General features: G+C 41.0%; 1 protein-coding gene across 5 annotated transcripts in view; it reads right to left on the reverse strand.

Moving 5' to 3' along the window:
* ATP8A1 (ATPase phospholipid transporting 8A1) overlaps positions 1-23,240 on the reverse strand; it is a 186,623-nt gene that overhangs the window by 149,475 nt on the left and 13,908 nt on the right. For 4 of the 5 annotated variants that reach the window (XM_019552930.1, XM_019552927.1, XM_019552929.1 and 1 more), the window contains exons 2-5: positions 14,852-14,966; positions 10,039-10,138; positions 6,922-7,020; positions 864-909 (exon numbers count right to left, since the gene is read on the reverse strand). In XM_019552930.1, the coding sequence (XP_019408475.1) occupies positions 864-909; positions 6,922-7,020; positions 10,039-10,138; positions 14,852-14,966 (360 nt within the window). Of the gene's footprint in view, positions 1-863; positions 910-6,921; positions 7,021-10,038; positions 10,139-14,851; positions 14,967-23,240 lie in introns of those variants that run through there. The other variant, XM_019552931.1, reaches the window with a different exon arrangement.

A 23,240-nucleotide genomic window follows, 5' to 3' on the forward strand; every position in this document is an offset into this window, starting at 1 on the left:
TTATATAAGAAGTGGAAGTGTTTCAAAAGGAGAGATCTACACAAAAACAGCTAGTAGCCTGGTGATTGAGCCACTCTCCTGAGGTACGGGAATATGGCATAGCAATGACTTGAACAAGACAGCCCACAAGCCAGGCTACTTGGCTATTCTGGGATGGACTGCTTCTTTCTTAGACTGAAAATGTTTCCTCATGGAAGTTTTATCAGAAATGTAACAGGTTGAGGTTTAGATTTTGAAGAACTGGTGTTTCTAACACTTCATCAGAAAAATTCTGAACCAGCTGTAAGCATGCGTCAGGAAACTTGAAACCAAAACCACATTAATACATAGACACACTCTTTAAAACATAACACAACATTTATTTCCATTATATAGCCCCACTTTTCAATCCATAAAAATCTTTCCAATATCAGATCTCCAGTTTTTACTGATGACTAAAAAGTTACATAATTTCTTAAGCTTGTCATTACACTTTGGATCTAATGTGCTTATGACCAGTTGATTAAGAAAATCTTTTAACCCCCATATTAAATGCATTACCTGAAAACTTATGCACTTATTTTCTCATATTATTAATTCTGCATATTAAAGTAGAAACCAGAAATGAAAATACCTATTTATATGGGGTAAATGTAGTAATCATGCACTAACATTTGAAATATACAACTGCATATTTTTCATGTACAATATCACAGGCCTTTAAATTCTAAACATCTAGAAATTTAAACAGATATGTTTTGTGATTTCAAAAATACTGTTGACAAATACTAAAAATCAAATAACCAAAGATTAAACACATTTAGCACTGTGCTTCTATACTGTTCTTAACTGAAAAATTAAGAGACTATTAAAATTGCTCTTACCTTGTGTCTGTTTCTTGTTTACTGCATTATCAGCTTTATGCCTTTTCTGGAGTAAAAATATACAACTATTAATAATGTTAAAATAATTACTTTTGTTAAACAAGAAAAAAATCCTGCAATTTAGAATATTTTGTATGTCTGTACGTGTACATGCACACACTCTCATTGACTCTCTCATTTGGCTACCCCCACACATGAATTCAAAAAACATGCATAATTATTGTTTTTGTTTGTTTGTTTGTTTGTTTCGAACTGTGCACTTTAATATATTATCTTTGTTATCTGGGCACTAGGGGGAATGGTACACTAATCCTGTCCAACTGAAAAACCCTTCCTTTCTGGCTATTTCATTAACTGCACTAGTTTCTAGAAACAAACGACTTGCACAAAATACTTTGATATCCCCCCCAAACACACACATATACCCCTCTCTCCAAAGAAAAGGCTGACAAATTCTAGGCACAGGAAAAATTGTTAAGGCAGTGATAGTCATGTAATTTGTGACTGATAAGATGACTACCCTGCAGATTTCTATAAACATTTTTCAAGCAGGTTATGTTGTTACATCAGCTTTAAAACCCTTTAAGATCTCCCTAAATTGTGAGGCAGTGTCTGGCAGAGAAACTTCAACTAACTTTGGAATCATAAGCTGTGCACCCATTTTGGCATGCTACTATGCCAGGGCTAGTCTTCTGAGAAAAAGGCTCTTTTACATGTGTACTATGCTGTGCTAGTGCAAATATGCTGCTTCTGGTTTGAGGCCTATTATGTGCAGGCCTGACTGGGGTGTTTGCAAAGCTCTATCTTATGCTATTCAGGCATCAGAAAATAAGCTAATATATCCAGAGCCAACGAAAAATATCTCTGCACGACAGTCTTGATTCATTTAGACAAAGACCTCCAGGTGCTGTCATTCTAGATAAAACATGTAGCATAGCATGTTGTAAGCCATATTACTAATTTTGACTACAAGCTCAAGTTCCAAAACACAAAAAAAGCCTCTGACAAAGAATGGAATCTAAGTCTCTGTCAATAAGACTGTGACTTGGAAAAGGCTAATGGACAAAGTCAACTAGAACTCATCACTGTAGACAAGAATACTGGAGAAAGGAACAGGTTTTTCTCTGTGTGATTTTTCTTTGCATGGAATATAGTGATGACAGAATCAGCTATCTAAAATTGTTAGCTTCTTTTAATTGCCTTTACATCCAAGCGTATCTTAAATAAGAGGGTTAATAAGCTGCTGGGAGAGCATTATTTAGAAGCCCATCCATCCAATCTGTCAGCACTAAACTGAGATATTGTTTTCATAGAATCACAGTGCTTAGGGTCAGAAGGGACCTAAACAGATCATCAGGTCCGACCCCCTGCCCTGGGCAGAAATGAGTGCTGGGGTCACTCTGTTCAGAATCAGAGTCACATCCCAGCCAAATATCTATCCAACTTGTTTTGTAACAAGTTTTTTTGACAGACACTGAGCAATCATTAAATAAATTTTCTGATGGAAGGATAGCTAAGATAACAGACAGCACACTTTAATCAATGACAAGATACCATAAACAGTTCAAGGCACATTATTATTTACCCATAGGAAACATTTTTGCCCCTTATGGTAATAGCAGTACAGTGTCATTTGCTTTCTGCACTAAAGCAAGATGCTCTGATGCCCTGTAGAACATGGAACTAGCCACTATGCTGTAATATCAGATACTACAGTTTTTATAGACATACCTGAAATGCTGACAGTATATATGGAAGACATCATTAGGAAGCAAATGCTGCTCAGCTGTCATGCAGCTGCATCCTTAACTTGTTTGGATGAAATATTTATTACTTGCATTACTACAAAACTGATAACTAGCAATAAAACCCCAGGTTTTAGGTACTATCGGCAAAAAAAGTCTTTTCCCCAAAAATGTATAGCAGGGGTTATGAACCTTTCTAAACTCAAGCACTCCTCGGAAAGTGCCAGCTCTTCATTTTTTCTTTTTTTGACTACAAACACATAACATACAGGCAAATCCCCACTTAGCGCTCTTAATTGGTTCCTGAAAAACTGAGCATCAAGCAAAACTGAAAATATTTCATGACCCAAGATGGTGACTTCAATTGTTTTTAATGATGCAAAATGGTGACTGCAAGCATTATAACGAAACTCACTGAGTGCCAAGTGAAATCAGGTATCAATTTAAAATGGGCGTTACAGTGAAATAGCACAAAGCGAAACAGTGTTAAGTGGGGACTGCCTGTAGTCATATCTGTTGCCAAGGACTCATAAAGACCACAACAGATCAGAATGTTTTTAACATTAAAAATTCCTACTTGAAATCTTTGTGTTTATCTTGTGAAATGTGTCTGTACACCCAACAGTGCTAATATTTTGTGGCACCCTGCAGCACTCTTGAAAGGATCTCAAGGCACCTCAGGGTGCCCCAGCATCCTGGCTAAGAATCACTGGCTTATGATTTAGCCTTATTGCAAAACAAAGTGGATAAATGAAATGAATAGATGGCTGAGACAAAATGAAAGACTGAATAATAGCAGTCAGTTAAAAAAAAAAAAAAAAAAAAAGCATATTTTTTGCATAGTAAACAAAGACGCTAGCAGATGGCACAATCTTATGGGCACCACAGCATAGAAATCCAAGGAGGATAGACTGTAGTATAATGGACTTTTTAAAGGAGGCTTTACCATGCATAAGATAAAGTATGAATATGTTTGGAGAAGCTGACTCTGAATAGAGGCATAACAGAGTTGATGCCCTGGCAAAACTGCCAAAAAGCAAGGGGAGCAGGGAGTGGCACAGGGGAGTGGGTTCCAAGAGCAGAAGGAATGAAGTCTCTGGTGGCTACAGCATCATTTGCCTACCCCAGCTGTGGCTCTTACAGTAGCAGTGTGGTGTCCATGCACCCATGGAAAGAGTAATGTCGTAGGGCTGCTTTTGCTGCCAGGGAGCACAGACTCCGAGCGGTGAGAATGATTCTGACATCTCCTAAATTTGTACCTAGGGCTAGTGTTCCCTTGCTTGCGCCTTCTTATGCTACTGCTGGTGGACAATAAAGTCTCAGAATGTTAATGGAATGTAGGCAAATATTCTTATGGATAACTGAACAGTAAAAAAATAAAAATCTGGGAGGCCCTGCTCAATATCCCTTCAGTATTACCTCCAAATTATGTGTCTAACAAAAAAGAATCCTCACAGTTGTATTCAGAAAGCTAGAATGGCCAGGAGAAGAAACTTAAGGGAAAAGAAGAATGGGAGAAAGGGGGAGAACAGTGGAGGGCAATCTGGTGAGCCTTCACGTCCACACTAGCAGGACTAAAGGCAGCATTAAGAACTCAAACTTAGATATGCAACTGAAGCCTCAAGAATGATTTCAAATAAATTCCTTAGTGATCTGTGAGAGATATGAAGGTACAGGGGTAATGAGAAACCCCAAAGAATGCTAAGGAAGGAGCACGATTACAGAGGCTGGAAGTACTGTCACAATCAAGGAGGCTAGAAATGACACTTTTGATCCCTGAAAACTTTCCCACTTCTAAATCTTATGCTCAATGAAGTAGGAGCATAAAATGGCGGCAACTGTAAATATTTTACTCTGGCAAGAGCCAAGAAAAGCTTGGGAGTAATATAAATCTACTTAAAGAGTGCTTTTCTAGTGCAAAGATGGCTACTCACAGAGAATTTGGCTGTGGCTGCCCTACATTAGATGGATTCAAGATGGTAAAGGCCTATTTCCCCATGTATGGAAAATAATCTAATGGTCAGGAATGTGTGTAGTGCCAGGGGATAATAACGGGGCAAATACACTCATTAAAAATCAATACTTTGGGGATCTGAATTAGATACGAATTCTTGAGCTAACACTTGCGCTCGTTTGGCATTCCTGAAGTAACCAATGCATCTAAAGTGTACTTGAAATATGTAAACTATTATCTGAAACTACAAATTATAAATACCTCTGACCAGTCAATAGAAGACTTTTCATCAGAAAAAAAAATTCTTTAGGCATGCGGTAAAGCTTCCATATTTACTCAAAACTGAAGACAACCCTAACCTAAAAACAAAAACCCAATAATTAAATTCTATATGTGGACAATTTCGAGATGTTATAATTTTTCAAGTATAGAATTTCATTATTGGAGGATCATCCTTAGTTCATCCCTCCCCACCATTGCAGAAGGGCAGGCAATAGGGAGGCAGGTGGTATGGGGAGGTCAAGCAGTTTGCCCCCCGCATGTGCCACCTTTGCTGCTCCCTTCCCCTTCTTCCCCTTGATCTGCACAGGCAGGCTTGATCCTGGTTCTAGCCTGGGATACAGAGCATGGCCCCAGGATAGCCCTTGTAGCAGCACTTTGGGCTGCACACCACTGCTATGGGGACCAGGCTGGGCCTGTGCTCAGTGTCCCAGGCTACAACATGAATGAAGCATGCCAGCATGAAGCTGGGGAGTAAGAGGAGGGGGCAGGTGAAGGAGGTGAGGCAGTGTGAGGGGGCAAATGGGTGGAAGAGGCTGCAAGGGGAGATGCCAGGGTACAGAGGTGGCAGGGGCACGCAGCAGCTGCAGCCCCAAACCCAGGTAGGGGCTGGAGCCTGAGCCACAGCAGATGCACCCCCACCCCCACTCAATTTTAAGATGAGGAACTCCACCCCATGTTAAATGGCAGAAAACTCTCACCTTAGAATCGAGTAAATACAGTATTTATACCTAATTATAGCAAGGAAGGATAGAAGAGGCTGGTTAGGCTTGCCTAAGGTCTTGGGATGTCAGACCTAGGTGGTACTTCCCAGTTCTTGGATTATGCAGAAGTCACTTCAAAGACAAATACCAAATTCTGTTTCCTTGCAGTGCAACATATGTACAGCAGGAGATGGTCTTTACCTCCCTTCTCCCTCTTCTCAGTGTCAGAAGAGTTCAACTTAGCTGGGATTACTCACTTTCTCCATATGACCCATACCCTCTACACAGGGCCTGTACTAAGAATTGGGACAAATTGATACACAACATTAAGTTCTAACTCAATTCATTCTGCAGTTCCTCTTACCCTATAGTTTCTTTCTCTGTTATACCCATATGCCACCATGACTGATTCCTTCAGTAGAGTCGAAGGGGAAAAGAAGAATCTCCTATTAACATCAGAACACTTCCCTCATGCAATGAAGGAGACTTCACCAATCATTTTTTACCACTGGGGTTAGATTTAGAAACAGTCTGCAAGCAGGTTGTATACTGATCTAAATTTGTGCAATCCCATAATATGGAAACCAAAGAAAAAAATGGAAATATCTTCTTTCAGATTTTATAAACTTTTCATTGCTGGCTCTTTAGAGACATGAAAAGGGTCCTGCAACATGTCCAAATTAAATCTGGATAGAAACCAACTACAACATTGTTGCATACTTTCAAGCACTAACTTTGTAGCAGGTTGGCTGTTTTATAACTGGGTGAACATTTTTATGGTGCGATAATTACTTTGCATCAGTTAATTGCTCAATACTAACTTTGTACATGTAGCCAGTCTAAACGTATTGTATGGTTAACCAGTGAATTGTGTAATATATGTAATCTAAGACTACTGTGCTTCAAGCATAATTTTGGGCATAAAGAGGAATTCAACATGTAGAGGATGAAAGAAAACTATTGTAATAAGTTCATTCTTAATGAAATAAGAAAGAGAAAAGTCTGTTTGAAGCCATGGTGGGATTTGGAAGGCTACAGTAAATCCCAAGGAAATGTGCCATGTAATAAGGTAATGAAAAATTGCACAGGTCTATATTTACCATATTCGTACACCATTTATCACATGGATAGCACCTATCTATACAGATGACAGATACAACATTCTCTCTACCATAGTTTAAGGTTTTCATCTTTCTATCATAGGCTTTTCTATAACTTTCAAGAATCTCCAAATAACAAACATAATTCAAGAATGTGTTTAATACAGCATGAACCTAATAATTTCAATTATTTTTAATTTTAGAGATGTGTAAATATTACAGACTAACTTTTGGGAACATGATAAACTAATACTACGAAATATTTCCAATACTTACAATATCTTCAATGATTTCCTTGATTGCTGCTACAGCTAAAATAAACAAAAGAGGAACCAAGGTTGTATAACGACCCGTTGGGGATACATCTGGAATTTGCTATTAAAAAAAAAAAGAAAAAAAATCATTGTGTATTTGTAGGTAAAAGTACAAATCTGATTAAAATCAAAGAGATTTGTGCCAAAAATAAAATTAATTCAGCTTTATTCAGTTTTGAGATGTAGCACTGATAGTTTTCATTGCGAGTACTACCATATACTAGAATCAAAGGGAGCGGCACAGTAGAGCACTTAAGCAGTTTATAAAGAATTCAGTAGTGCATTCTCACGGACAAAGTTATGCACATACTTCAGTGTTTGCTGGAACACAGATTTAGAGGTTCAACCTCTCAAGTCCAGTGGAATGTTAGTTTTTACTACTTGTGTCCATGTTCTTTACTTTCCTTTTCGATAGTCTTAGATTACAAGGCATTTTGTACTTGTTTCTTTTATTAGGATTTCCAAACTGACAGTAAAATTTTAAACAAAGGTTTCTCTTGGTTAGAGGCTTTACTTTTGAAATACCGGTTTAAACCACAGAAGATGACCCATGTCCTCACTAATGCCTCTTTCTGCAATATTGCCACATATTAAAAACCTAAAAATCAATAAGCAAGTAGCCTGTACTATACGGAAAAGCATACACATTAAAGTAAAAGCAGAGAGCTGATTATTTGTATAACACTGATATCTGCATTCATCTGAATATAGCCACTAACAATATAGGAAAAAAGCATGAGAACAAGTTCCATGTGATCAGGGTTGTGGCATTCAATATGCCCAAGAGGAGGAGAGCTTTGTGAAAAAGAGCATGTTATACAAATGTAGTAATAAGCTTAATATTTTATATGCATTCTGAATCTACTGTTAAAAGATTCAGAAGGAAATAATGTTTATTATCTATTTTATTATATTTCTGTACAACCACATTGTGGCATAAATAAAATACATAAATAAGTAAAATTGCTAAGTAAATAAAAGGTGACATTTTTACAAACTGACTTGAAGTTTTTCCAGCAGCCAACTTAATGAAACCTTAAACAAAAACAGGATACTGGCATTGTTTGCTGGAAGATTTTAAAAAAGTATGTCGACATGTTCTGAACAATTGTTCTAAATAACTATACAAATAACAGTAGGAAAAGTAACATGTATTCATGTTCATTTGCTAAAAATAACTAAAGTATGAAATAAGACTAAAAACAATCTATGTACCAGAATTACATGGTGGCAAAATATGCAAGGTCTCTTTAATAACCTGCCATTTTCTAATGTTTAAGACCTCCACATGAGGAGAATCAACACGTTGTTCTACAATCCACAGAAGTAGTTTATGCTGGAAGTGGGTTTCTGTCAAAACTAATTAAATTACAAGAGATTCTACGTACCTTTGAGGAGAGTGTGCTCTTAAATAAAATAAACACATTTACTCGCATATCTCACAGTCCTTTTTCCTGAAAATTAGCCGTCCAAAACAGAAGCATCTCTCTTAAGTGGAAAGGTTATTTTTCTGACCAGAACAGAAGCATAGAAATGCTTTAAGATAGCTTCTGCTTCTTTTCTCTGCACCAGCCACACGGAGGGAGGGGCAGATCTGAGGTGGGGGAAGAGTACACTGGTATAGTTGTAACCTGCTTAGATTCACACTCAACCTAAAATTTAAAAATAATTATCCACCAGCAGTAGTGGAATTTCTATTCAGGCAGCTCTGAGGGAACCTTACCATACCAGTTTAAATTAGGGAGAAATATTTTATTCAATGTTCTATGAAACTGCTTCCTAAAAAAAGCATTTCTGGATAAGAAGGACTTTATCTGGATGAATCATACAATTAATATCCACTTTATGCCAATTAGAGCTCAAAGTAATGGAAGCATTACATTTCATTTGGATGTGCCAAATGACATCAAACCAACATGGCCATCTAAAAGTTAATAAATATAGAACTATCACATGAATGATAAACAACATGTCTACCTCCTTTTTAATTTTATTTTTTTATATGCAGCAATATCATGCAATATATTAGAATCTGGTTAAACTGAGTAAGAGCCTGTCATATGCTGGAGTGATCTAGGGAAATCCTTACTGCATGAAGTGGTGTTGGCTAATCAGTAATATGGTATACTTTCTTAAATTGGTGATCTACCAATTGGCTAATATTTGAGCTGAAAATACAGTCTTTTGAAACAGACTTCAAAGTCCAACTGTAGTCAAGGACCTGTCACTTTGTGCAAGAAGTAACCCTTAATCCTGTTCAAAAAAGGACAGAACCTTGAAAGGGTCCAGAGAAGGGACACAAGAATTATTAAGGGCCTTGAGGATAAACCTTATGAGGACAGACTGAGGGATCTGGGACTGTGCAGCATAAGAAAGAGAAGACTGAGGGGGGACTTGGTAGTCATCTATAAGCAAGTAAGAGGTAAGTGCTGGGAGAAAAACTGTTCACTAGGGCACTCCAGGAAGGGACAAGGAGCAATGGCCATAAACTGTTAGAAGATGGTTTCAGGTTGGATGCAAGTAAGAACTTCTTTACGATACGGGTGACCAGAATCTGGAACAGACTTCTTAAGGAGGGGGTACAGCCCCCAACCTTGGAAGTCTTTAAGACAACAATGGACAGACACCTTGCTGGGATCATCTGATCTCAGCAGTATTCCTGCCAAGAGCAGGGGGGTTGAACTCAAAGATCTTTCAAGGTCCTTTCCAGCCCATAATTTCTATGTTTCTATACAAATGCAGTTTGGGAAAGGTAAAATATTATATTCCTTATCTGTAATGTTTCCAGTTCATAACAGAGGATTTCTGTTTATTTTGTGAGCCAAATCCACATCAGTGATGCCCTTTATTATGAAAAATAAAAGATTACAAGGAACTCTGCCTCTATCAGATGGTTGCTGAATACATTCTGTTTTTATAACCACCTGTTCCACTGATACATTTTCATACATTTATTTGCTAAAACCTCCTTACATGGATACACAAAACTTCTGCAAAATATTCAAAATCGTTATGAGTAATCTATAACATTTATTAGTACTTAAATATTTGAAATCTAAATCCTTTCAGCTGAGCTTACCTGAAGTAATGCAATAAAAAGAAAAAATGCATTGGCAGCTCTTCTGAACTGGGAATAAAGGAATCTTGGCAGGAATGTGATTATGTTGTATTTTGCAGTGCTAAAAGACAAAAGTTAAAAACAGGTACAAGTATTACAATACCAACAATTTACCTCAATATAAGATGAGGTATTGCTCCCCCCCACCGCACCACACATCAGCATGGGGAAACAAAGTCCCCTATCTTATATTGCTTCATGGCCTCTTGAAGGCTCAGATTAAGTGTAGTCTGTGCTTACCTGGCAAGGGAAACACCATGACCATGGAGGCGGTCTTCCTAGCCACACCAGAGAAGACTGCTCTCCTGGCATCGGGATAGTACCAGGAACCCCTGGTTCCAGTCACAAAAGGGAGGAAGGAAGAGCCTGGCAACTGCAGGCCAGTCAGCCTCACTTCTATCCTGGGGAAGGTCTTTGAAAAAATTATCAAGGGCCACATTTGTGAGAGCCCTGCAGGGGAAGTGACATTGAGGGGTAACCAACATGGGTTCGTGCCAGGCCGATTCTGCCCAGCTAACCTGGTCTCTTTCTATGACCAGGTAACAAAAAGCTTAGATGTGAAGGAGGAAGTTGATGTCATCTTCTTGGACTTCCAGAAGGCCTTCGACACAGTGTCCCACCCAATTCTGGTGGGTAAGCTGAGGGGTTGCAGCACTGACGAATGCACAGTCACATGGGTGGCAAACTGCCTCCAGGGGTGCACCCAGAGGGTGGTGGTAGACAGGTCGATGTCGACCTGGACGGGTGTAAGCAGTGGAGTCCCTCAGGGCTCGGTCCTTGGGCCAGTACTGTTCAACATCTTTATTAGCGACCTGGACGAGGGTGTAGAGAGCACCCAGCTCCAGTCTGCTGATGAAACCAAGCTGTGGGGTAAAGTGAATACAACAGCAGGCAGGGACCGCATCCAGGCAGACCTGGATAGGTTAGAAAAATGGGCAGATCCGAACAGGATGCGGTTCAACAAGGACAAGTGCAGGGTGCTGCACCTGGGGAGAGGGAACAAGCATTATAGTTATAGGTTAGGGGCTGACCCTCCCGGCAGCACAGAGGCAGAGAGGGATCTTGGAGTCATGATCGACTCAAGGATGAATACGAGTCGTCCATGCAACGAAGCAATAGGCAGAGCCAACCACACCCTGTCATGCATCAACAGGGGCAGAGAGGTCTTGCTTCCTCTCTATGTGGTGCTGGTCAGGCTGCAGCTGGAGTACTGCGTCCAGTTCTGGGCACCGTGCTTCAAGAGGGACGTGGAGAACCTGGAGAGGGTCCACAGGAAGGCCAGTCATATGGTTGGGGGCCTCTGTGGCCAGCCCTATGAGGAGAGGCTGAGGGACCTGGATCTCTTCAGTCTCCTCAAGAGGAGACTGAGGGGGGATCTTGTGGCTGCCTACAACCTTATCAGGGGCCAGCAGCAGGGACTCGGGGAAAGTCTGTTCACCAGGGAACCCTTGGAGTCACCAGGAACAATGGCCACAAGCTGAGGGAAGGTAGGTTTAGGTTCGATATTAGGAAGAACTACTTCCCTGTAAGGGTGGCCAGAGCCTGGAACTGGCTTCCCAGAGAGGTGGTACTCTCACCTTCCCTGGAAATCTTCAAGAGGAGACTGGGTAGGCACCTGGCTGGGGTCTTATGACCCCTCCCATCCCCAATGCTCCTTCCTGCCCACGGCAGGGGTTCAGACTCGATGATCTGTCTAGGTCCCTTCCGACTCACTGATTCTATGATTCTATATTCTCATACAAGGAAACCTTATTAAATACATTGCCCATCATTAAACTGCTGCCAAAAGCACTGTGTACTCAGCAATGGAAACCATGAAGTTAAATGCAGCCAACACTGAACATGATTAAAACACACGGCCTATATATTTTTCTTTTTTTTAAATTTTCCATATTCCAAGCCAAAGTAGCCAAAACAAATTCCAAACCCGAGAGTCAGTCCAGAACCACAAGTGGCCCTACTACCAGCAAACATCCTCCACACTCATCTGGGGCTTCAGATGTTTTCAGATCCTTTGATAGACATCCTGTTCGCAGGCCCAAGCCCGGAGGCTTGGGGTTAAGATGCCCCTGAGTTTTGCCTGCCCTCAGCTGTAAGGCCCCAGGAGCAAACCAGAGAGGAGTCTCCCCTTTCCATTAAATGAGCTTAAAGCCAAGACCTTCCCAGTCCAGCAGCTAAGTGGGAGGTTCACTATACATTACCTTGCCAGGTACTATCCCAGTGCCAGGACAGCAGTCTTCCCTGGTGTGGCTAGGAAGACTGCCTCCATGGTCATGGTGTTTCTCTTGCCAGGTAAGCATAGACTACGCTTAATCTGAGCCTTCAAGAGGCCATGAAGCAAAATACATGGCCTATATTGGGCAAACATACTAAAGGGAACTTAACATAAGAACAGGTTAGTGCAACCCATTTGAGTAAGATATATGGTAGTGCCTATTATGTTCAGTCCCCCTCAGTGCTGTGACTTTTTCAAGTCATGATGAGCCACTACACCGAAAACATTTCAGCTTCCTCTTCACAACCACAGCTGAGCTGTGACTTTTTTTCCCCATTTCAATGATTCCCGTTTCTTCACCAGCCTTAAATGTCTGGCAAACATCACTAAACAGGGCCCCAACAGTTCAAGCAGAATCCCTGTTGCCCTCACAGCCTGTCACATATTATTAGTATGGCTCCACCCTACATGAGTGGAGCTGGACAAGCTTGCCCTGTACCTCGTTGGTATACACACTTTTGGAGAATCTTAGGAGTCGTGATAAGAACACCTGGTTCTAGTCACAAGCGGGGAGCTAATCAGCACAAGGATCCTTTGCGCAGGGGCAGGGCATGTATCTGGAGTAGACACACACAGTGAACAGTGCTGAGCTGCAGAGTCACCATGCCTTGAAATTCTGTTGACTCTACTGGGGCCCAAACCAATGAACTACATGGTAAATTCTGAGTCTTGACTATGACAGTGGCAGGGGAAATACCCTGACAGTTTTATGTACATAAAATGGCACTGTGCAGTGGAGAGTTACAACCTTGTCTGCTTGCTGACAGAACTCCCTACAAGAGCCTCATAATTAGCTTCCCACTAGTCAGCTTCCAGTGGGAGGATCTTTGCTACAAGCTGGCTTTATTGAAATGGGAGACTCCTCCCTAGCTTGTTCCTGCAGCCATACGGCCAAGGGCAAACCAAACTCAGGGGCATCCGAAACCAAAGCTTTCAGGCTTGGGCCTGCACAAAGGATGCCCACCAAAGGATTTGGTAACATCTGAATCCCCAGATAGGGGTGGAGGATGTTTACTGGTAGTAGGGCCACATTTGGTTCTTAAATGACTCTCAGATTTGGATTTGATTTGGCTGATTTGACTGGAACATATATTTATTTTTTTAAGGAAAATTTTTCAAGTGCTAAAGTGCTGCTTAAAAGTGTGTTTCTGGAGCACCTGTGCCAACAGATGCAGCAGTTTCAAAAAAAGGTAAACTGCATCAGTTCTGGATGAACCAAGTCTATGGTATTCATAGTAATCTACTTATATGCAAATTACCACAGCCATGTTTATTTCAAAGTCAGTGTTTTCAGATTTGCCCATCACTTCCATGTGCTCAGGGAGAGCAGGGTCCAACAGTAAGGGGTGAGGATGAAGGGGCTGGGGTGGGGCAGATGGGAAAGGGTCATCTTCTGACCCGCCCCCCCACCAAGATTTATTTTCCCTGCTGTAGCAGTGCGAAGGGGACAAATACAAGGCAAGCCTCCCATAATTAGATTCTATACCTGTAAAATTATACCAGAATTATACATTGTCCATACAAGGAAACTAATGGGGGGGTCGTCTTCTATTCAGGGTCATCTTATTAATTGATTAAATATGGTAGCATGCATGTACACACATTAACTTTCCTTATTCCTTTCAAGATACATCATGATGACATCTTACACAGTAAATACTCCAAAGAACACCAGATTTGCCAAAAAAAAGTTGAAAGGAGTGGCAGCATAAATCAGAATCCCCACAATATATCAAGAACATTCCAGAGCCTAGATGAATATCTCCATCGACTAAATCGTATCTCCTGAATTGCCATAAGTTCCACCAGCTTCCCTATGTTAACAGATACTACCACTTCAAAAACAGCTAGTTAAGAATATCCAAACAAAAATACTGAGCATGCGTCTTAAAATTGTCTCATTAGATTAGTAAGCCCAGTTTTAACTTTAGTAATGTCTGCTAAGTGCTTCCAATAACCAAGCCAAGAAAAGATTCATGTTAACTTGTATGAACACTACCATGTAAATCAAAGTTTCATCTGCAGAATTAAACAACACTTTGCCACAAATCATTTTAAGAATACAAGACCACAGTATTTAAGTCTTCAGTCCTTCTATCTTCTTTTCACTGGACTGAACAATTCTAGTTCCTCCAACCTTTCATTGCAAGTCAAGTTTCCTAGACCTCTTATTTTTGTTACTCTCTGCTGGACTCTTTCCAATTTGTCCATGTCTTTCTTGAAGCATGGTGCTCAAAAGTGAACACAGTACTCCTCATCAGTGATGAACTAAGTGGAAGAATTGTATCCCATGACTTGAATGCAACATCCCAGCATGATACTGGCTATTTTTGAAACAACAACATACTACTGACCACTCTGATCACTAGTTCAACTGAGAACTGGTTAAAGAAAAGGGCAGGGGCAGCATCTTGTGTGAATCCCTGTAAAGTAGCATGCAAATTATGGGCACCAAGTACATACTGTTAATATTTATTAACATACTATTAAAGTCAATACCTGACATGATTATTGCAGAACTTGGTTAACTGAGGCTGATTGATGACTATAGCTCTCAATTCCTCTTGATCAGCTAGTGAAGTTTTCTCTGAAACATCATCTGTCTTCTCATAGCCTTTAAAATATAGAATAAATGGTAATCTAAATAAACTGATACAAATAAATCATAAGATAAATACATTTCAAATTTGTCATGTATTAAATGTAAATAACTATAAATATAGAAAGTGTACAAGTTGCATGTCCTGAATGTATATATCTCTACATTTCTAACAATAGCAACTGAAATTTATTAAAATGATTATATTGAGAAATAAACTGGATGTTCTGTACGACTCCATAAGGGCATAAAGCAACCAGATTACACTGGTGCATTTTGCCTTAGAATTTGAAAAAAAATTTCCAAATATCAGTTATTTAAGGTTAACAATACATTCTTCAAATCTTTAAAAATATCAGATGGTAATATTCTTGGTTTCTTCTTCAGGGTTGACATATGACATGTTTAATAATTTTAAAACCAAGGAAATCCTCAGACAAAAGATGCGAGTCATAAAGTAATACACACACACCACAGGGTAATAGCAGAGTGTACTGGAAAGATATATTTAGGTTAATCTTTGAAGGCTTAATGTCAAAATTATCTCATCAGACATCTGAAGTGAACACATAAAACATGGAAGACAAGCCTAGGCAACACATATAGTTACAACCAAAAATGATGAAACCTCCTGTTCACTGTAATTCACCTACTCTATGAGCAATAATCCTTAAGCGATGCACACAATTTGCTCACACCTGCAAAAATATAATTACAACCTACCTCTAGATATAGTTATCATATTCATTTTGCTCTAGCAGCTTTCCTGATACAGCAGCTAAAAAAAGCTCATCAGGTCTATTTATGGTACTCTGGATCAATTTACTTCATCAAAAGAGCAAATGTTAATAACTTGTGATCCTGCATTAGACAAACTCATTTATAATTTGTGTATCTGCATTTGCATCATTAATTTTAATTAGAAGGTTTATCCCTAATATCCTTCTCCCTGGACACTCAAAAGAGGTAGCTAGATCAAAGAAACCGGTATTTTCTGATTCAAGGATGGAAAGTAAGATAAAGAGCTCTGGCTACAGAAAAAACCCAACAGATATTCAGGTAGCTTAGCAATAAAATAATAACCACGATGATTACCTGATGGCACTACAATAAGATTAAGAGGGGTGTATGTGCATGCATACATGCACATACATGGATGGAGGACTGATTCAAATATAGATTCATAAACATACACACTAAACTATAGCTTAGTAATTGCAAATTATCAATCACTTGACTGCTGAATTAAAAAGTGCTCCTTTAGTATATTATTGTTAAGTATGTACAATTTGCATAGGGGAAGGATATCAAACATGACAAGCCATAGGAAGCAACTGTAGTGAAGCATAATGCATCTGCTTTATATTTTACTGGAACTGTAAAATGGCCTTGCACAAATACAATATAAAAGAATATCAGAATCAACAAAAATACAGGTGACAAATAAAATACCTTGCTAACCCAGCATGGAGAGCTTTAAACTAGGTCCACTGGGGGATGGAGATCAAAGCCCTGGTAAGTGGGTGACCTGGAGGAAACGCAAGCAAGGGGGGGCAACAAGAGAGGCCTTATTGTTCTGGAAAAAAGGGTAATTGGCTAGTTACCTCAGGTGCCTGCACACAAACAGAGAGCATGGGAAACAAGCAGGAAGAACTAGAAGTCCTTGCACAGTCACTCAACTATGACACGATTGGAATAGCAGACTGTGGGAGAGCTCACATGACTAGAGCACTGGCATGGATAGGTATAAACTGTTCAAAAAGGACAGGCAGGGGAAAAGAGGTAGAGGAGTTGCTCTTTATGTAAAAGAGCTGTATCATTGCTCAGAGCTCCAGTATGAAACTGGAGACAGGCCTGTTGTAAGTCTCTGGGTAAGGATCGGAGAGGAGAGTAACAAAGGTAATGTCATAGTTGATGTCTGCTATAGACCACCAGACCAGGGGGATGAGATGGATAACGCTTTCTCCAAACAGCTAATGCAAGTTTCCCAATCTCAGGTCCTGGTTCTCATGAGGGACTTCAAATCACCCTGACATCTGCTGAAGGCAATCAAGAAAGTTTTTGGAGAGTGTTGGGGACAACTTTCTTGAACAAGTGTTGGAGAGGCCAGCTAGGGACTGTGCTCTTCTTCACCTGCTGCTCACAAATAGGGAAGAACTGGTGGGGAATATAGCAGTGTATGGCAACTTGGGCACCAGCAACCATGAGATGATTTAAGTTCAGATCCTAAAGAAAGGAAGGAAGGAGAGCAGCAGAGTATGGTCCCTGTACTTTAGAAAAGCAGACTTCGACTCAGGGAACTGATGGCAGGACCCCTTGGAAGGCCAGTGTGAAGGGGAGAGGAGTCCAGGAGAACTGGCTCTATGTTAAAGAAACCTTCCAGAGGGTGCAAGAATGAACCATCCCTATATGCAGGAAGACCAGCAAGTATGGCAAAAGACCTGTTTGGCTTATCAGGGAACTCTTCAATGAGCTAACACACAAAAGGGAAGCTTACACAAAGTGGAAGCTTGGACAAACGACTACGGAGAAATATAACAGCACTGCTCAGGCATTCAGAGATGAAATCAGGAAGGCCAAAGCACAACTGGAGTTGCAGTTAGCAAGGGACATGAAGGATAACAAGAAGGATTTCTAGAAGTATGTCAGGAAGAAGAGAAAGTGTGGGTTCCTTACTGAACGCGTGAGGCGAACTAGTAACAGATGAATGGAAAAGGCTGAAATTCTCACTGCCTTTTTCACTTTAGTCTTCACAGGCAAGGTCAGGACTCAGACTACTGCACCTGGCAGCACAGTTTGGGCGGGTGAGCAGGCAACAGTGGCAAAAGAACAGGGTAGGACTATCTAGAAAAACTGGGTGTATGAAAGTCAATGGGGCCAGACGGAATTTACCCGAAAGTGTTGATCGATGCGATTGCAGAGCCACTCCCCATCATCTTTGAAAACTTGTGACAACCAGGAGAGGTCCCAGACAATTGGAAAAGGGCAAATATATAGTGCCCATCTTTAAGAAAAGAAGGGAGGATCCAGGGAACTACAGGAAGGTCAGCCTCACCTCAGTCCCTGGAAAGAACTTGGAGCAGGTCCTCAAGCATTCCATTTCTAAGAACTTGGAAGAGAAGGTGATTAGGAATGGTGGTCAGCATGGATTCACCAAAGGCAAGTCATGGCTGACCAACCTGATTGCCCATGATGAGATGACTGACTCTGGAGGCAGGGAGAGCAGTGGACATGATATAACTCAACTTAAGCAAAGCTTCTGATATGGTCTCCCTCAGTATTTTTGCAAGTAAGCTAAGGAAGTACAGGTCGGGTTAATGGACTATAAGGACAGGAAACTGATCATTAGGCTCAGAGCGTAGTAGTCAATGGCCTGATGTCTAGCTGGCAGCTGGTATCAAATGGAGTGCTGCAGGAGTTGGTCCTAGAGCCTGTTTTGTTCAGTATGCTCATCATCCATCTTCCAGATTGTTGAAGTGCATGCTCAGCAAGTTCATGGAAGACACCAAGCTGGAGGGAGTGGTGGATACTCTGGAGGGTAGGGCTAGGATTCAGAGAAACCTAGACAAATTGGAGGACTGGACCAAAAGATCTCTCATGAGGTTCAATAAGTACAAGTACAAAGTCCTGCACTTAGGACAGAACAACCCCATGCACCAGTATAGACTGGAAACCAATTGACTAAGCAGCAGCCCTGCAAAAAGTGACCTGGTCATTACAGTGGACAAACTGAATGAGCCAAAAGTGTGCCCTTGTTGCAAAGAAGACTAACAGCATACTATGCTGCATTAGTAGGAGTGCTGCCAGCAGACTGAAGAAACTAATTATTCCCCTCTATTCTGCACTGGTGAGGCCACAACTAGAGTGCTACGTCCGATTTTGCCCCCCCCCCCCCACTACAGAAAGGATGTACACTAACTGGAGAGAATCCTGCAGAGGGCAACAAAAAATGGTTAGGGGGCTGAGGTGTAACAGAAGCTCCTTCTTGCCTACATCCCCCATTTTGTGCATTTCTTTTTCCTTCTGAGTGTTGGCAGAGACCTAGCACACTCATTGCATGGGTGTGGCAAAGCTCAGAGCAAGCCAGAACACTGAAGCGGCTTTCTGTAGGAGAAACCTACAAACTACACCTATATATCAATTGAGCTAAGTGTCACTAAAGAAAACAAAAGAACTAAGATATCTACTTCAAAGACTATAAACATATCCTGGTGTTAACATAACTCACTGTCCCCAGTAGCCTCTGATCCTCACTACCTTACACTGCATTTTTATACATTTCTCACAGTTCATTTTTATATTTCATCTGTTTCATCTTTACCATTGCATTTTGTATTTTATACTTTTAAACCCTTAAGGAATGTACTCCCTGTAGAATAAAGTTACACACTGGACCATTGTTAAAAACTGCACTGAAACTGTAATTGTAAAGTGATACAATCTGCTATATTGGGCTGGTACTTTGAGTGAATGCCAGTATGAGCCAATAAATAATTGAATGATAAAGCAAGAGCCTTTGGCTGTTAATTGACAATAGCCTAACCAGAGGAACTTACCATCACAAAACTCTACTCTACAAGCCATTTTAAGCTAATCAAGCCACCTGAAACATGCAACAACACAGCCATTGAGTCAGTCAAGTCAAAGGTGGTCTCCCAAAATTGCACCATTGGGCAAAACCCTCAGTGACTATTACTAACAGCTGTCATGCACTACTCAAGACCCACGTTGGACCGTGACCTCCGGACTGGGCAGCCAAGATGCTGGGAGAATCACACAAGTCTGCGAGAAAGGGACAAAAGGCAGTTAAGCAAGACCCTCAGTGGCACCCTCTCATCCGGCACCTGACCTATAGAGACAGAAAGACAATCAGGTGACCCCCTTCTAGAGAAGATATTGCCTTGAAGAAGCTGACCATCAACAGCAGACTCCAGGGCCTTGGATAGGTAGATATACTGACACCAGTGCTCTCACAATCATTACAGCAGCTACTGTACACTATACTACATGGGTTTAAATGAGTGCGAGTGTACGCGAGTGTGCTGAAGTAATCAGTACCCCTCATAAGTCCCCAGAATTTGCATTTATAATTTTATTAAAACTTCACATCCTGTGTAATAAGCTAGAATTTATAACAATCCTGTGAGTTGGTCCTTTGTAGCCAACAGAAGTACATGTCTTCTGAGAGGTTGAGGGAGCTGGGCTTCTGAAGAAGAGAAGGAGGGAGATTTAACAGCAACCTTCAAGTACCTTAAGGGCATTTCTTAAGAGGATGGAGCTAGACTATTCCCAGTGGTGTCAGATGACAGAATAAGGAGCAACCGTCTCAAACTGCAGCAAGGGAAGTTTAGGTTGGGTATTAGGAAGAACTCTCTTGCTACAACAGTAGTTAAGCACTGGAACAGGTTACCTAGAGTTGTTTGGGAATCTTTAACCTTGTAAGTTTTTAAGACCCAGCTAGACAAGCAGAGGGTTGGATTAGATGACTGCCTGAGGTCTCTTCCAACCCTAATTTTTTATGATTTGTGCATCTCATTTGATGAGCTTTATGGGAAATGACGTAACTAGCTCTGTGAAGCCTACTGTTAGTGAAACTACAAGAGATTCAGAAATGCTCCCTAAACCACCACATTACAGTTGTAAAGGTGGCCTTTTGCAAGGGATCCGTTATGCTTCAGCTGCCAGGAAAAGTGGGAGAGACCTCGTAATTCAGGCACATGGAAGTCCCTACCCTAATTGTTCTTCTCAGAAGTTATGAGGATGAATTTAGCAACATAGTGGTCTTCACTGGGTGAAAAAAAACCCAACTTGGGTGCTTTGCAGATGTTATTTTAATGGTACAATGTTGGGATCTGGAATCAGTTCACCATCACACATCTAGGCTTTGGCACATTGAAAGTTGTACACTGTACAGCCCTGTTTCCAGGCACATGAGTATCGGGTAGGGGTAGTGGACTCTTCTCTTCTTCTGTCCCCTTCTGTTACTGCGGCGCAGTAAACTGAAAGCTGCAAGCTTGACACCTCCCATATATAGGGCTGGACAGGCATATGGCATTGACTGATATCCTGCATCTGGCAGGTTTAAACCAGGCAGTTCCCTGCCTATAACTCATAGACCCAAGTACAGTTCAGTCTGGGCATGCTACATATTCAGTTTAAGATGTCATACCAACCAGCAAAAAGTGTTCTACATTAAACATGGAATATCTTTGTAGCTGGTTACCATTTTGTGGTGCCACAATTTCACTAAATGTGTGGTATGTATGGTATGCCTGAGGATGAATAGCTTTTGGGATCAGACATACAATTCCTCAGATCTCAACTGCACCTAATGCCAACTGATGTTTGCCAGAAGCTTAACGAGAGATGTGGATTTTCTGGACAATTTTGAATTGGCAAATTTTCCAGAAGATTTTCCAATGCCTTAAATAGAGCATGATATGGTTTTTCATGTTCATTCGACTTATATTTAGTAAACAAAACTAAAGAAGTACAAGTATTTGAACTGAAATATTTGATTAGGAAAAAGATTAAAAACAGTACACTTAATGTGGCTTAAATGTTATATTCAAACAAACTGATCACCTCTTGGCAAAACTGGCCAATTGTGGCCTTGGGTCCACCACGATCCGCTGGCTGGGAAACTGGCCCCGTGGTCAGACCCAGGGGGTGGTGGTTGATGGAAGTCAATCGTTGCGATGCCCTGTGACCAGTGGGGTCCCCCAAGGCTCTGTCCTTGGACCCATATCATTCAACATCTTCATTAATGATGTGATGCTGCAGCTAGTAAAGCGACCAAAACACTTGCTTGCATCCATAGATACTTCTCAAGCAAATCCCGGGATGTCATTCTCCCCCTGTACTCGGCCTTGGTGAAGCTGCAGCTGGAGTACTGTGTCCAGTTTTGGGCCCCACAATTCAAAAAAAGATGTGGAGAAGCTTGAGAGAGTCCAGAGAAGAGCCACGTGCATGATCAGAGGTCAGGAAAACAGACCTTACAAAGACAGGCTGAGAGCCATGGGGCTCTTTAACCTGGAAAAACGCAGGCTCAGGGGTGATGTGATGGCCACCTATAAGTTTATCAGGGGTGACCACCAGTCCCTGGGGGAACGTATGTTCACCAGAGTGCCCCAAGGGATGACAAGGTTGAACAGTTATAAATTTCTGCAAGACTGTTTCAGGTTGGACATATGGAAGAATTTCTTTACTGTTTGAGCCCCCAAGGTCTGGAACACCTACTTGAACACCTTCACGAGCAAACTGGATGCTTATGTTGCTGGGATCCTATAACCCCAGCTGACTTCCTGCCCTTTGGGCAGGGGACTGAACTTGGATGACCTTCTGAGGTCCCTTCCAGCCCTAATGCCTATGAAATCTATGAGATTCAAAGCTTTCTGTGGAAAGAAATTATTTTTATTGGAATACTTGTAAAAACAAAGACAATACCAATAGCATGTACTTCCTTTACACTGTTTATTTAAATTTAAGAAAAAAAATGAAGGTACAGAAAACTATCGACACACTAATTTCAGCACACCCAAAGAACAGTGCATATGCTGTGGTTATCCACTCATCTACTTCAACACAGTTTAACTCTCTTCCACTCAGGTCATTGGGAATCTCCAGGTTTCACTGTCACTATCTATAAAATCACTTGCAATACTTATTACTTCCATTTCAGAATCACATTGAGGCAAATTGATTCAGAACTACCTGAACAACATTCTCTTTTGCTAAAGGATGGTTTTACCAATGAGTCTATTGGCAAGGGCAATCACACTGCATCTTCTTCACCAGTTGTGCTTCTGACTGATTCTCCAGAAGCAAATGATTTTGAGAAATAGAAACAAGCTTAGTGGTGTGTTCATTTGTTAGTCTATTCCTCTTTTTTGTCTTGATTGAGCTGAAAGCCTTCCAGTTCCATTCACAAGAAGCTGCTATTGGCAGAATGCTTAGGATCCTGAGAGCAATCCTGAACAAGAGTCAGGTATTACAGTGTCCCTTCCACCATGTGAGAGGAGACATTTTCTCTGCTGTCCCCCGAACGATGTCTTTGCTCCAAAAGTTTTTCTTTTGCACAGTACTTGGCAATGTCTGTCATCACAGCTATTTCAATGCTGAGGCCATTCTTAGCTACTTCCGTAACTATATTGAGAGTAATTTCATCAGTGATTTGGACGAGGGGGTAAAAAGCACTCTGTTCAAATTTGCTGATGACACTAAGATGTGGGGGGACGCGGGCACACTGGAAGGATGCAACAGGCTACAATCAGACCTAGACAGGTTACA

Source organism: Crocodylus porosus, unplaced genomic scaffold (assembly GCF_001723895.1).
Source record: "Crocodylus porosus isolate Cpor-Errol unplaced genomic scaffold, CroPor_comp1, whole genome shotgun sequence".
Lineage (NCBI taxonomy): Eukaryota > Metazoa > Chordata > Crocodylia > Crocodylidae > Crocodylus > Crocodylus porosus.